Here is a 14,664-nt window from a genome sequence, read left to right on the forward strand (position 1 = left end):
GCCAGGCAGGAAATACTCCACTTGTCGTGCTTTGTCTGAGATGCTCCCCCAGACCCTGTCTCAGAGCGAGGAAGGAGGCCTTGCCTCGATCCAAAGCCAGTAGGAAGAGGCCCTGACTGCCTTCAGTGACACCGTGCAGAGAACACAGGGGAAGCCATCCAGATCCATGACAAGGTAGAGGTTGGCTAACAATCCTGTTGCCTCTCATTTTATCATTTATCCTCAGGAGTCTGGGGGTGAGATGACGACTCCCAGGAATTCAGTGGTTGGAGCTTTCCCAGCAGAGCCTCTGAAAGGCCCCCCCGCTATGCACGCTGCTCAGAAAGGGGTCCCCAGGAGGGCGCCCGCGGTGGTGGGCCCCACGCAGAGCTTCTTCATGAGGGAGGCGAAGGCTCTGGGGGTAAGTCAGTTGCCCTGCACTCCACACCCTAGGGACTCCCTGGGCTCTAGAAGCAGCTGCTACGGGCCAGGCACAGGACCCAACCTGACTTAAAGGTGTTTGATCCAACATGAGGTGTTCTTTATATCTGACATGGCGGGGGAGGGGAGGATCAAACCAGGGATGCGCAGAGATGGCTGCGGCTTATGCTCCCCTGCCCTGCCCCTGAGGCTGGCACAGTTAGGGGCCTGCATCCCAGCTCATCACCAGTGTCCCAGTACCCCTGCCTTGGAAGTGCCAGGGTGGTGGGGAAAGCGAATCTGAAGACGACAAAGGCCTTGGGCCCTTTAGCGCTGGCCCTGGACATCTCACGCCGCCCCTGAAGATGACAGAGGCCTTGGGCCCTTTAGTGCTGGCCCTGGACATCTCACGCCGCCCTTCCGCTCGGGAACCAAGGCTTCCAGGTCCCCTCCTGCTTCCTGACTCGCCGATTTCAGCCCCACCATCAGCGCCCCTCTCCTCCCCGCAGGCCGTCCAGATCATGAACGGGCTGTTCCACATTGCCCTGGGCAGCCTCATGCTGATCCACGCGGACGTCTACATGCCCATCTGTGTAACCTTGTGGTACCCTCTCTGGGGAGGCATCATGGTGAGTAAAGCCTAGTAACCTTTTGAGGGAGTGATACAAAAATGTTCAAAGAAGCTCCATGGGAATGTACCAGATCACCTGTGTGTTGAGGAAAGCATAGGAGTGGGGAACAGGTTGTCTGGTTGAAGTGATTTAAAGGAAAAAGAGGCTGAGTTGAGCCTGAGTCTCGTGGCTGAGTCAGTGGTCATGCTTCTTGGGAATTCAGAGAAAGCGGCCCGACGTGGATGTCCACAGTGAGGGAAGACCGCTCCAGGCACGACCTCTCCAAACTCAGTGGCTGGGGTGGAGCTGGGTGGGTCCTAGACTTGAGGGTTGGTGTTTCAGAAAGCAAGAGTGGGTGGGGGCACCGCAGCTCCCCCCTCCTGGCCCTTCTTCCCGAGGATTCTCTTCAGTTCCTGTCTCATGTGGTGAGACAGTCGCGAGCCGAATGAATCCCCCTCGCCTGTCAGTGGGGCAGTCGTCCCCACGGCTGCTTCACGTGCAGTTTCCAAGCCTGCAGCCCTGTGTGGATGAGGCATGAGGCAGTGACGTCTTTATCCCCGCTACACTTTCATAGATGAGCTGTGAAGACAGGTTCAGGACTGAAATTTTCAGGGCAAGAAGAGATCGATTAGAGCCAGAGTTTCCTCCATTTTACAGCTTGAAGAGTAGAAGGAAGACGAGAAACAATGATCACGTCCTGTAGCGGCCCACATTTTAATAGAGCGCCTGCTCCAGGCAGGCCAAGTACGTCTTCTACGTCAATCCACTCATCATTGCCATCAGTCATTAAAACACTGTGAACTCCAAAGAACCATTCCCTCAATTTATTTTTAAAAATGGAAAGCTAAAAATAAAACTTTTAAATTCACTGTGTGAGTACTAATTGACATGGAAATGTGAGTTCTGCCTCTGGTTTTACTAAATGCCTAGTCACAGATCCCCAGCTGGTTGAATGAAAGGCAAGGATTTAATGCGGTTGGGCCTGAATAGTGGAGACTGTGTGCTGAAAAATGAATGGATCCATTAAAAAGGGCTGAATAGCGCAGGGAAAGTGGTTGAAAGGGTGGACAGCTTTTTCACAGTCGCTTCTCCTCATTAAAAGGTGATCTTCCCCTCTGCCCCCTCCCCTCTCCCCACCCCTCCCCGCCCACCACCTCTCTTGTGTACAGCACATCATTTCTGGATCACTGCTGGCAGCAGCGGAGAAGAACTCCACGCAGAGCATGGCAAGTAGCGCACGCCCTCCTTTCCCACACATCAGAGCAGCGTCTGCTGTCCCCGCTGGAAACAAGGGCCCTGGAAGACCCTTGGAGTCACAGTCACTGTTACCCCTCAACCCCCAGGAGGGAAAGCTCCTCTGTGATGCTACTGTGATCGGTTCATAACAAACGTGAAAACGGGGTGTCCGTGGAAACAGGCAGACCGACGAAGAGCAGGCTTACGGTCTCAGGGATGAGGGACGCTGCAGGAGACTGAGATCTCTTTGAAAGTCGCGTCCCTTCTCTCAGATCAGCATTGAGGAAAATGGTCTAATCGAGACCGTGATTGACTCAAGCCTTAGTTACCCTTGAGCTGTAGCCTTGGGCAAGCCAGCGTCCCCCTTCGTGCCTCTAAATTTTCACCTATGAGATGGGGATGATAGTCCTTGCTGCCATATGAAGCTGTCCTGAGGATAAAACAGAGTCAATATGCGCAGGATGAAATGTATGAAAGTGCTTCAGAGGCTATAAGGAGCTGGAGGGCTCGTGCTCATATAACTCCTCAGGACACACTGACACCCAGGTGGATCCCCTGGCTCTCTACAGGTCAGGAGTTTACCAGCAGGCTTCCTTCTTCAACTTCTCTACATTTACTAAGGTCTTACTAATTTAAGTCCCTTCCAAAGTCCATGAGAGATTGAGATGACTCCCCTCTAGAGGTGGTCTGACAAACTCACTTTGTGGGGAGAAAAGCAGCTGTTCATGGAGATGAAGCTGCATTTCAAACACAGCCCGTCGCGCTGACTCGCCATCTGCAGGTCATGCAAGCAGGGACGGCGTCTGTGTTGCGAGATGGCCACCAGCAGCCACGCGTCATCGTGGTGCTTGCTGCACGAATCTTCCTGGTTTCGGCCCTGCATCACCCCTACAGGGTGGCGTGCCACGCTGACATCCTGCTGCCACCCAGAGACGTCAGCCCTAAGTGTGTTTGTTTTGGGAGCTGGCTGGCTGACCGGGGCTGATTGCAGCCTGTGTCCACAGGGAAGGAGAAGGTCATTACTGCTGTGTGTCTCCACTCGGTGGATGGTACAGACCTAGAGGGGCCAGCCTGCCCTCTCCCTGCATATACCCACAAAGGACCCTGCTTCACTGTGACACACTCTGAGTACTGCTTACTTCATTTGCTCAACAGCTGTGAGCTGAACGTCTACTAAGATTCCGGGGGAGGCGGGCACTGGCAGCTAAAGGAAGTGCAAGGATCGCTTCTAGAACATCTTCCTGATGAACCGATTGGATGGGTGGCATAAACGAGGTGGGGAGGGCCGAGAAAGCAACAAGGTGCAGACAGGAAGGTGTTTACTCCACAAAGAGCTGAAGCAGCCAAGAGAAGCAGGCCTTAGCAGGATTTCGAGGTAGTGCCTGTAAGGGTCGGGAAAATAGGATCTGGAACTCTGTCCTAGCTTATATTGTCCAGTTGGAAATTAGACTCAATTAATAAATATCTGTGTCTCTTATTTCAGCTCACAGGAAGAGTAATAATGAACTCTTTGAGCCTCTTTGCTGCTATTTCTGGAATAATTTTTTTGATCATGGACATATTTAATATGACAATTTCCCATTTTTTTAAAATGGAGAATCTGAACCTTATTAAGACTCAGATGCCATATATTAACATAAACAACTGTGAACGAGCTAACCCTGATGAGAATAACTCCCAGTCCATGGAATATTGTGCCAGGATACGGTTTGTGTTCTTGGTGAGTATGAAATTGGATTTATTTTCAGGAAGGAAGCCTGGCATTTTCCTTATGACCATGTGTCCGCTACTTATTGCCTGTATGTATGGTTGTGAGCCAGAATTCCGACCGCACCACACTGTGCCTCATTTTCTTCCTCTGTAAAATGGCAGACGGTAACAGTATTTATGGAACTATTTTGAGGGATGAGTTAACATATGAAAAGCACTTTGAACAGTGTCTGCTACACAGGAAGTGTATTCAAGCCTTTGCTTTAACATCTGTTAGTATTATTGATGGAACTGATGTTTACTATCTTTATTATTAAGATGAACATTGAAGAACCTAAGTCGTGATGAATGTCATTTGCCTCAAGGGCTTCCCATGTGGCTCAATAGTAAAGAATCCTCCTGCAGGAGAGGTGGGTTTGGTCCCTGGGTCTGGAAGACCCCCTGGATAGGGAAACAGCAACCCACTCCAATACCCTTGCCTGGAAAATCCCATGGATGGAGGAGCCTGGCGGGTGACTGTCCATGAGGTCATGAAAGAGGGGACACGACTTCAGTGACTAAAACTTCACTTCACTTGAAGGGAAAAAAAAATACATCTCCCAGGTGTGGAGGAATTTCCTTGGTGTGATAGTATACCACCCAAAGCTGGGCACAGTATCACGTGGGACTCACATTAAACTATTCTTACCTACATGGAACTGATTCTTCAACTAATTATTACTGCCTTACTTTCGGTCAGCAACATACACTCTCTGTTATGTGCCAGGAGTTGTACTGAGGGTTAGGGTTATGCAGATACCAGCATTTCTCACAGTTAGTCACTATTTCCCTAAAGAATTGACCTTTTAATCATTTGCTTTTAGTCAAGGGTCATTTACTGTGCATTAACCATATTCGCGTATCTTCATTAGTACATTTTTACCCTCATTTTTCTGTTCTTCAGAGCAATTTCGCAGTGATGATGATCTTTGCCTTCCTCCAGAAACTTGTGACAGCTGGCACTGTTGAGAATGAATGGAAAAAAATATGCTCCAGACCCAAAGCTGTAAGTAGACGCTGTGCTATTCACAACCTCCCTTAGGAAAGTCTCACCTGCAAAAAGTCATTTGTGGAGAGCATGATCTGATGAGTCTGGAGCATCATGAAAAGTGATTTTGGCATATTTCTGGGAAGCAGAAAATACCAGTGATGCTCCATGTATTTGAGAAATGGCTGACTAGGGCTGACTGCAACCTGTGTCCACAGGGAAGGAGAAGGTATATTGCCACCTGTGTGTCTCCACTCGACGGTACAGACCTAGAGGGGCCAACCTGCCCTCTCCCTGCCTATACCCTCAAAGCATCCTGCTTCACTGTGACACACTCTGAATACCACTTACTTCATTTGCTGAACAGCTGTGCGCTGAACACCTACGAGGATTCCCAGGGCGGGGAGGGGGCAGGGGCACGGCAGTCAAAAGAAGTACAAGGGCCCTATGCTGCGTGCATCCTCTCGCTAACCTTGGACTCTGCTGGACTTCTGTCATGCCTCCTGACTTCAGGTTTCCACACTTAGATGGCTGAAGGCTGGTTAAAGCCACTAGTTCTTCCAAACCCAACTTCGCAGTACTCCCTTCTCCTCTCTTCTTTCTACCTAATCTCTCTTCCAAAACAGCAGGTTCAAGGAGGCCCTACGGTTGAGAGATATGAATACCCCAGTGATCAACTATCGACTCCTTCAGAACCACAGGATGTCAGTTTTGCAATAGAATTTAGAAATCATTGTTAATGCCTTCATTTTGCAAGTGAGGAAGACAGGATTAGAGACAGCAAGTTAATACTTTCCTGAGGTTATCTCCAACAAAGGCCAATCAAAACTGACATATAAATTCCTCTCCGATCGCAGTGTTCTTTCCCAAACACTGTGAGTGCATTCCAGGTAAGGTGGCAAGTATTTGCTGGCCTTGAGGATAAGCCTTGATTAGTGGTTTGGTGAGGATCTGAACACCTGGGAAACCAATCCTGGTATGCAGAAGCATTTAGAACACAGCATAAAAACCAGGAGATACTGATATTTGTGCAGATTGTTGAGAAATGTGCCAATGATCAAAGTCGAGGAAAGTTTGCTCAATTTTGTGTTCCAGAACATTGTTCTCCTGTCAGCTGAAGAAAAGAAGGAACAGGCGATCGAAATGAAAGAAGTGGTTGAGCAGACTGAAGCGGCTGAGCAGATTGAAATAGCTTCCCTACCAAAGAACGAAGAAGACATCGAGATTATTCCAGTCCAAGAAGAAGAGGAAGAAGCAGAAATGAACTTCCCAGAGCCCCCACAAGATCAGGAAGACTCGCCAATAGGAAACGACAGTGTCCCTTAAACGGTTTTTTCCCTTTTGCTGTTTCCTTTTTCCTTTTAGCATTAGTGTTCACAGCTCCCCAGAGACTTATTCACCCGCATTTCCGAAGGCACTCTGCACGTGGGCTCCACGTCTTCCTCGTCTCCGCCTGGAGGGCCACAGACAGCTCCCTTCTCCCCATCCTCGTTCAGAGTGTGAACACACGCCCCTGCAGCAGCTGTAGCATCGTGCTTCTCGCTTAGGACAGCCTTCTCACCCCGAAGAGGGAGAAGTCTGGATAAGGGCTGCAGAGTGTGGTTTGCCACTGGCCTGCTCTTGGGGAAGGTGCAGCAAGCAGTCACAGCGGCGGCAGCAGCAGCAGCAGTCTGCTTTTTCTTCTCTTCTCTCTGCAGTAGGCAGACTCTGTATCAGATGAAAAATGTGAGTGGCTGCTCCGTGCCACCCTGAAGCTGTCTTTGATTTCTTCTACATCTACATTTGTGCGTGTGCGTGTGTAATCTCTTTTGTACCACTGTTTCCGGGAAAGTAAAAGATACTAATAAGGAGGGGCAGTAAAGAACCTATCCCGCCTGTCTTCCTATGGGCTGACACTGTTGCCTCTGCGTCTCATCGGAGGAGCTCTAAGGGGCCAGTCCTCAGCCCTGTCTCTGCACAAACAGCGTCGCTTATGCCTGGATCTGTCTCCTTCCGTCTTGACTTTTCCTAACTCCTCCTCTAGGCTCTTGGCTGCACTGTCTACATACGTTTCCCCTTTAGGCAAGAGAAGAAAGGATGATGGAAACAAATGCCGTATCGAATGCCCAAATTGCAAAGGATAATCAGTGCTTGCATTTGTACAGTGTTTTCCAGTTCACAAAACATTTTATCAAATGATTGTAATTGATCTTTCATGATCAAGGAAAAAAAATTCATATCTGTTTTACAGTGTTTACACAGTAAACAAATAAATCAATGTAACTTGTCAACAGTCACAGCAAGTAATTTTGAGAGTCTTATTTCGATACCAAAGCTGAAACTCCAGTACTTTGGCCACCTCATGCGAAGAGTTGACTCATTGGAAGACTCTGATGCTGGGAGGGATTGGGGGCAGGAGGAGAAGGGGACGACTGAGGATGAGATGGCTGGATGGCATCACTGACTCGATGGGCATGAGTCTGAGTGAACTCTGGGAGTTGGTGATGGACAGGGAGGCCTGGCGTGCTGCGATTCATGGGGTCGCAAAGAGTTGGACACGACTGAGCGACTGAACTGAACTGAACTGAACTATTTCGTACCCAGATCTTCTTATTCAAATACTATAATGCTTGAAAGAACGAAATTGCCTATCCAGTGTCTATTTAAGAGCCGAGTCAACAGGTTTATCAAGCACCTGCTCTCTGACCAGCACGAAAGAGGTGTTGAGAAAGACACAGAAGATGTTTTACCCCTTGGGGACAAAAAACTTAAACATTCACAGTCTTCAAAAACTCATTAACATACAATCAGCTGTCAGATTATAAAATGCAGATACTAAGTGCTAGAGACATTCTGAGAAAGATCATGCTTGAAAATAACACAATTACTTACAATGCGAAAGCTCAGGGGCTGTTTACCCTGCCTCTAGATTCTTATTCACATTCAGAGAGGCTACTACCCTACACAGAGAGAGCGTTAACCTAGGAAGGTGTCACTAAAATCTACCAACCATGTGTGAGCATTTGCTGCGTGGTAAATGCTGCCAGACCCTCACGGGTGTAGAGACAATGCGATTTCCACTCTCGGGGACATTTCCACTTTGTTAGGGGCCACAAATAAAAGATATTTGTGGTGATTAGAGAAAAAAAAGTAGGTGGGGCATTTCTCTGTGTAAAGTTCTTGAAAATGGCTCTAAATGAAGAGAGCGCTACGTGTGTGCTCAGCTGCAGCCGGCGATCCCGACGTGGCGTTTCCCTGAGCTGCTCTACTCTTGTAGCTTTCTGGTCACAGGAGCCTCCAACATTCTCAGGTTCATATTCACGTAACCCTAGTCTGGGTTTGAACCGTGAGATGTCAAGACATTGACTATTCATGTCAACATACTCTAACACACACACACAGATTCCCAAGGAAAATCCTCCTGGCCTAGGTCACTGATAACACATTCCTTCCTGTCTCCACCCCAGAATGTGACTGGACTATACCGTGGTGGACTCGGACCAGTCCCTGCCTTGCACTAGGGGAAAGGGAAGAGGGTGCAGCTGTGAGCAACTCGAGGCAAAAACTGGCGAGAAAACCTTCCAAAAAGACAAGCTCTTGGGACTTCCCCGGCTGTCCAGGGTTAAGACACTGCATCTCCAGTGCTGGAGGCATGGGCTTGATCCTTCGTTGGGGAACTAAGATCCTGCCTGCCATGCTGCATGGCCAAAAAATAATAATAATAATAAGGACACGAGTTCTTATTTCTGTCTCATTTTCTCAGCTTCTGAAATACATATGAGGATCCTTCTCCAAACACCTGGCTTTCTTAAGTATTTTAGTTTCTTTCATTCACTTTTTAAAATAGGGCTTCGCTCATAGCTCAGTCGGTAAACAATTTATCTGCACTACAGGAGACCCAGGTTCAACTCCTGGTTTGGGAAAATGCCCTGGAGAAGGAAGCGGCAACCCACTCCAGTATTCTTGCCTGGAGAATTCCATGGACAGAAGAGCCTGGCGGGCTACGGTCAATGGGGTCGCAAGAGTCGGACTGGACTTAGTAACTAAATCAATTCATTTTTATATTTTCAAATGGTTTTTACTGAGCCTACATTAACTCCTTTATCACAAGACACCACTGATGTGTACTCTTAGAAAATGAAAACCCTTGCTATGACTTTCTCTCCAGTTATCTCTTTGGCAGTTTGTTCATAGCTGGGTGACTGACCACTCCACTCTGCTCAGGACTGAGAGATTTCTTGGGATACAGGGAGTTTAATGCTAAAACCCAGATTGTCTGAGGCAAACCAGGATGAATAGTTGATCACCCTAGTTCAAGACAACACATGATTTTACCCAGATGGAATCACTGCATAATAATATAATATTTTTATACTTAAATTTATATCATAAATACATTTCTTTTGCTGTTGTTTAGTCAGTCAGTTGGGTCTGACTCTTTATGACCCCATGGACTGCAGCACGCCAGGCTTCCTTGTCCTTCACCATCTCCCAAGGTTTGCTCAAATTCATGTCCATTGAGTCAGTGATGCCATCCAACCATCTCATCCTCTGTCGTCCCCTTCTCCTCCTGTCCTCAATCTTTCCCAGCATCAGAGTCTTTTCCAATGAGTTAGCTCTTTGCATCAGGTAGCCAAAGTATTGGTGCTTCAGTGAAGCTTCAGTCCTTCCAATGACTATTCAGGATTGACCTCCTTTAGGATTGACTGGTTTGATCTCCCTGCGTTCAAGGGACTCTCAAGAGTCTTCTGCAACACCACAGTTCAAAAGCATCAATTCTTCGGTGCTCAGCTTTCTTTATGGTCCAGCTCTCACATCCATATACGACCACTGGAAAAAAACCATAGTTTTGACTATATGGACCTTTGCTGGCAAAGTGATGTTTCTACTTTTCAATACACTGTCTAGGTTTGTCATAGCCTTTCTTCCAAGGAGCAAGCATCTTTTAATTTCATGGCTGTAGTCACTGTCTGCAGTGATTTTAGAGCCCCCCAAAATAAAATCTGTTATTGTTTACATTGTTTCCCCATCTATTTGCCATGACATGATGGGACCAGATGCCAGGTCTTCAATTTTTGAATATTGAATTTTAAGCCAGCTTTTTCACTCTCCTCTTTCACTTTCACCAAGAGGCTCTTTTGTTCCTCTTTTTCTGCCATTAGGATGGTGTCATCTGCATATCTGAGGTTATTGATATTTCTCCCGGCAATCTTGATTCCAGCTTGGGATTCCTCCAGCCCAGCATTTCTCATGACATATTCTGCATGTAAGTTAAATAAGCAGGGTGACAATATCCAGCCTTGACGTCCTCCTTTCCCGATTTGGAACCTGTCTGTTGCTCCATTCCAGTTCTAACCATTGCTTCTTCACTTGCATACAGGTTACTCAGCAGGCAGGTCAGGTGGTTTGGTATTCCCATCTCTTTAAGAGTTGTCCACAGTTTGTTGTGATCCACACAGTCAAAGGCTTTAGTATAGTCCATGAAACAAAAGTAGATATTTCTTTACTGTTACATAATTTTTTTTATTGGTATATAATTTCTTAAGTATTGTTTTTAGTTGCAACTTAGTACTCACTGAATCAATATAGGATAATTAACCATTCCTCTATAACTGGGTATTTAGAGTATTTCCTTGGCTTTTTGTTTTTTCAAATCACTTTTATAGCTGCAGAAAACATCAGCAAGAAAAAAAACATATTTCCTGTTCTCATTATTCAAAGTGTGGTTTCACATGTCAGGCCTTGTCAAATTCCACCAGCAGGAAGCACTGGCATTTGTTAAAAGCCAGGGAATTAGTTTTTATCACACTTTGAGAAGAGAAAAATCCAATACACAGAAAAGGTAGCTTGGATTAGATTTGTTTTTTAAACTCTTGGTACACAACCTAAAACACCAATCAGAAATCTTCATAAGTCTGTAAACCTGAGAGGTTAGACATTCTCAGCTAAAGAGAACCAAGCAATATAAACTGGATATGGCAGAATCATTTGGTGGCAAAGTCACAGCTAAGCTAGGACTTTCCCATGGAGTCACGTTTGCCCCCTGCTCACCTCTTCCACTGATGACTTACTGTAAGAAAGTTACTCTAATCTAGTCTGCAGTCTGCTGCAAGGGAGAACAGAAATTCTAAGGGAAGAGCTAATCATTGGGGAATTATTAATGCAGTTATCCAGAAGTGCTTGCTGATGCCAGCCTATCAGCAAGCAAAAATCAGCAGAGTCCCCTCCTTGAAGGGCTTACTATCTGGTTAGACAGAGATTAGTAATATATTCATAAGGCACTTACTATGGGTATGGCATCCTGTGAAGAAGAGTGGTATACTTCAAGATAAGAAAAGTCCTCTGTCCTCAGAAATCAGAAAAACCCCCACCTCCAAAGCTCCCTGCCCCCCAAAATAAGAAAACCCCCCACCCTTTAGTGCCTAACCGGAGGTGCTAGAAACCATATGCATTAAAAGATAATCAGTACAGATACGAGAAAATTCAGTGGGAGAAGAATGATCCTTCAACCAGTTGGTGTATAGAAAAGAATAAAACTGGACACTTAGCTCGTATCAGTTACAAAACTTAACTCAAAATGGATCGGAGGCTTAAATGTAAGAGCTAGAACTATAGAGCTCTTAGAAGAAACAGATATGAAATTCACAGCCTTGGATCAGGCAAAGGTTTCTTGGACACTTAAAGCATCAGCAAATAAAAAGAACAGACCATCAAAGTCAAAACCGTTCGTGCCTCAAAGGACGCGACGCAGACGATGGCAGCGACCCGCAGGAGGGGTAAGGCATCTGCAAATCAGATATCTGGCAGGGGTCCAGTATCCAGAATGTGAAAAGACAGCTGACAATTCAACAATTAAAAAGACAAAGAGCCCAGTCAAAACTTGGGCAAAGGATGTGAATATATATTCGTCCAAAGAAAATGTGCAAATGGTCAATAAGCATCTGAAAAGGTGCTCCTCACCAGTCACCAGGGAAACGCAAATCAAAACCACAACGAAGGAGCTTCCTTGGTGGTGCTGTGGTTACTGCTTCACCTTCCTAAGCAGGAGGTGTGCGGTCCATCCCTGGTCAGGAGAGCTGGGATCCCACATGACAAACGGCCAAAACACCAAAACATAAAACAAGCAATGTTGTAACAAACTCAACAAAGACTTTAAAAGTGGCCCACAGCAAAACATCTTTAAAAAACAAAAAATCACAATGAGACATGACTTCACACCCACACAGATGGCCATAATCAAAAAGAAAGTAATGAGTTTAGTGAGGGTCTGGAGTAATTAGGCCCTCCACACTGCTAGTGGTGATGTAAAATGGTGTAGCTGCTTTGAAAAACTCTTTGGCATTTCCTCAAAAAGCTAAACATATGAGTTACTATAAGGCCCAACCAAGATCATGGCATCTGGTCCCATCACTTCATGGCAAATAGATGGGGAAACAGTGGAAACAGTGACAGACTTCATTTTCTTGGGCTCTAAAATCACTGTAGATGGTGACTGCAGCCAAAAGACTCTTGTTCCTCGGAAGAAAAGCTATGACAAACATAGACAGCAGATTAAAAAATAGAGAGAATCCTTTGCTGACAAAGGTCTATCTAGTCAAAGCTATGGTTTTTCCAGCAGTCATGTATAGCTGTGAGAGCTGGACCATAAAGAAAGCGGAGTGCCAAAGAATTGATGCTTCTGAACTGTGGTGTTGGAGAAGACTCTTGAGAGTCCCTTGGACTGCAAGGAGATCGAACCAGTCCATCCTAAAGGAAATCAGTCCTGAATGTTCATTGGAAGGACTGATGCTGAAGCTGAAGCTTCAATACTTTGGCCACCTGATGCGAAGAACTGACTCATTGGAAGACCCTGATGCTGGGAAAGATTGAAGGCAGGAGGAGAAGGGGATAACAGAGGATGAGATGGTTAGATGGCATCACCAACTTGATGGACGTGGGTTTGGGTGGACTCCGGGAGTTGGTGATGGACAGGGAGGCCTGGCGTGCTGCGATTCATGGGGTCGCAAAGTCAGACACGACTGAGGACTGAACTGAGCTGATACAGCGCAGTAGCCTCCTACTATGTATATACTTAGAGAATGAAAACACAGGATGACACAGAAACTAAGACGAATGTGTGTGGGAGCATGAGCCATAATGAGCAAAAAGTGAAAACCAATCCAAACGTCTACCAGCTGATAACAGGCAAAGAAAAGGTGGTCTATGCATAAAATGAGACATTATTCAGCCATGAAAGGAATGAGGTACTGGTACATGCTATAACATGGATGAGCCTGAAAAATTTCATGTTAAGTACAGAAAATAGCTGCAAGAAACCATACATCATATGATTCCATTGATATAAAATGCCCCAAATAGGCAAGTCCATAAAAACAGAAAGTAGACGGAGGCTGGGGGAAGGGGACAGGAGAAGTGGAATGAATGCCAATTAGTCAGTTGGGTGTCTTCGTGTGTGCTCAGCCAGTCGTGTCTGACCCTTGGTGACTCCATGCACTGTAGCCTGCCAGGCTCCTCTGTCCATGGGATTTTTCTCAGGCAAGAACACTGGGGCGGGTTATCGTTTCCTCTTCCAGAGGATCTTCCTGATCCAGGGACTGAACTCTCGTCCCTGGCATTGGCTGGCAAATTCTTTACCGTTTGAGCTACAGGGAAGTCCTTATACAATGGTGCAAAGATGGTTGAAAAATTTTGTGAATATATTTTAAAAAATCTATAAATGGTGTATGAATTACGTTCCAATAAAAATAAGAAGAGATAGCAGTGATCTGAGACAGCGAGGAAGGGCTAAATTGCAGTAAGATGCTCTGGTATCTAGCACAAGATAACTGCTCCATGATACTACAGGAACGAGCCAGTGAAGGCTGATATATGAAAAGGAAACCTCGCGAAACAGGAGGCATGTGAGCTGATTCCTAGAGAGTAAGTAGAAATTATCTAATAAAAAAGGAAAAATCATTCCAGGTAGGAGGAAAAAAAAAAACCTATGCAGGCTGAAACAGAAACATTCTAATTGTGTTCACAGCCAGTAACGATACCCAGGTGGTCCACAGTAAATCAGGGTGTGATCAGGCCTAAGGCAACAGACAGAGGCTGAAACACACTCGTGTTCACAGCCAGTAACGATACCCAGATGGTCCACAGTAAATCAGGGTGTGATCAGACCTAAGGCAACAGACAGAGGCTGAAACACACTACGTGGGGTGTCACATGCCCACGGCATCTGGACCTTAATACGTAGGCATCAGAGAATCACTGGAGATGAACTCAGTAGGGAAGAAAGAAATTGCAATTAACGGTTTAGAAAGTGAGACAGTAGGGCTAAACAAGGAACTAGGCTGAATTAGAAATTAGAAATAAGAAGGGGGTGTTATATTTTAGAGATATTTGAGGGTAGAAAAGATTTAATAAATGTGAAGGAATTTATTAGATATAAAGACTGAGAAAGAGGAAGAAATCCAAGACAGCTCTCAGCTCTGAGTCTGAATGATGGGAAGCGGGAAGGGCTTGTGGTGGTGACGCTGAGAGAGGAAGCTGGGAAAGCAGAGAAGCGCAGGAGTTGGATGAGGAGCTCAAACTGGACCAGCTGTGTGCGCTGACACTGTGGACTGAAGACTCCCTGCGACGTGCACTGCCAGTCTCTGGAAAGGCAAGGTGGCGAGTCAGGCAAGAGGACAGGATTGGACGCACACGGCGTCGAGTGCC

The 14,664-nt window shown here is 46.3% G+C and overlaps 1 protein-coding gene across 1 annotated transcript; it reads left to right on the plus strand.

Annotated features, from left to right (window-relative positions):
• Positions 1–241: 241 nt before the first annotated feature.
• LOC138093148 (B-lymphocyte antigen CD20-like) lies at positions 242–6,309 on the plus strand. The gene is made up of 6 exons (XM_068989260.1): positions 242–400; positions 909–1,028; positions 2,180–2,236; positions 3,730–3,966; positions 4,900–5,001; positions 6,079–6,309. Exons 1-6 carry the CDS (start codon positions 242–244, stop codon positions 6,307–6,309), a joined length of 906 nt encoding a protein of 301 aa, XP_068845361.1.
• The last annotated feature ends 8,355 nt before the right edge of the window (positions 6,310–14,664 follow it).

The sequence above is a fragment of the Capricornis sumatraensis genome, chromosome 16 (assembly GCF_032405125.1).
Source record: "Capricornis sumatraensis isolate serow.1 chromosome 16, serow.2, whole genome shotgun sequence".
Lineage (NCBI taxonomy): Eukaryota > Metazoa > Chordata > Mammalia > Artiodactyla > Bovidae > Capricornis > Capricornis sumatraensis.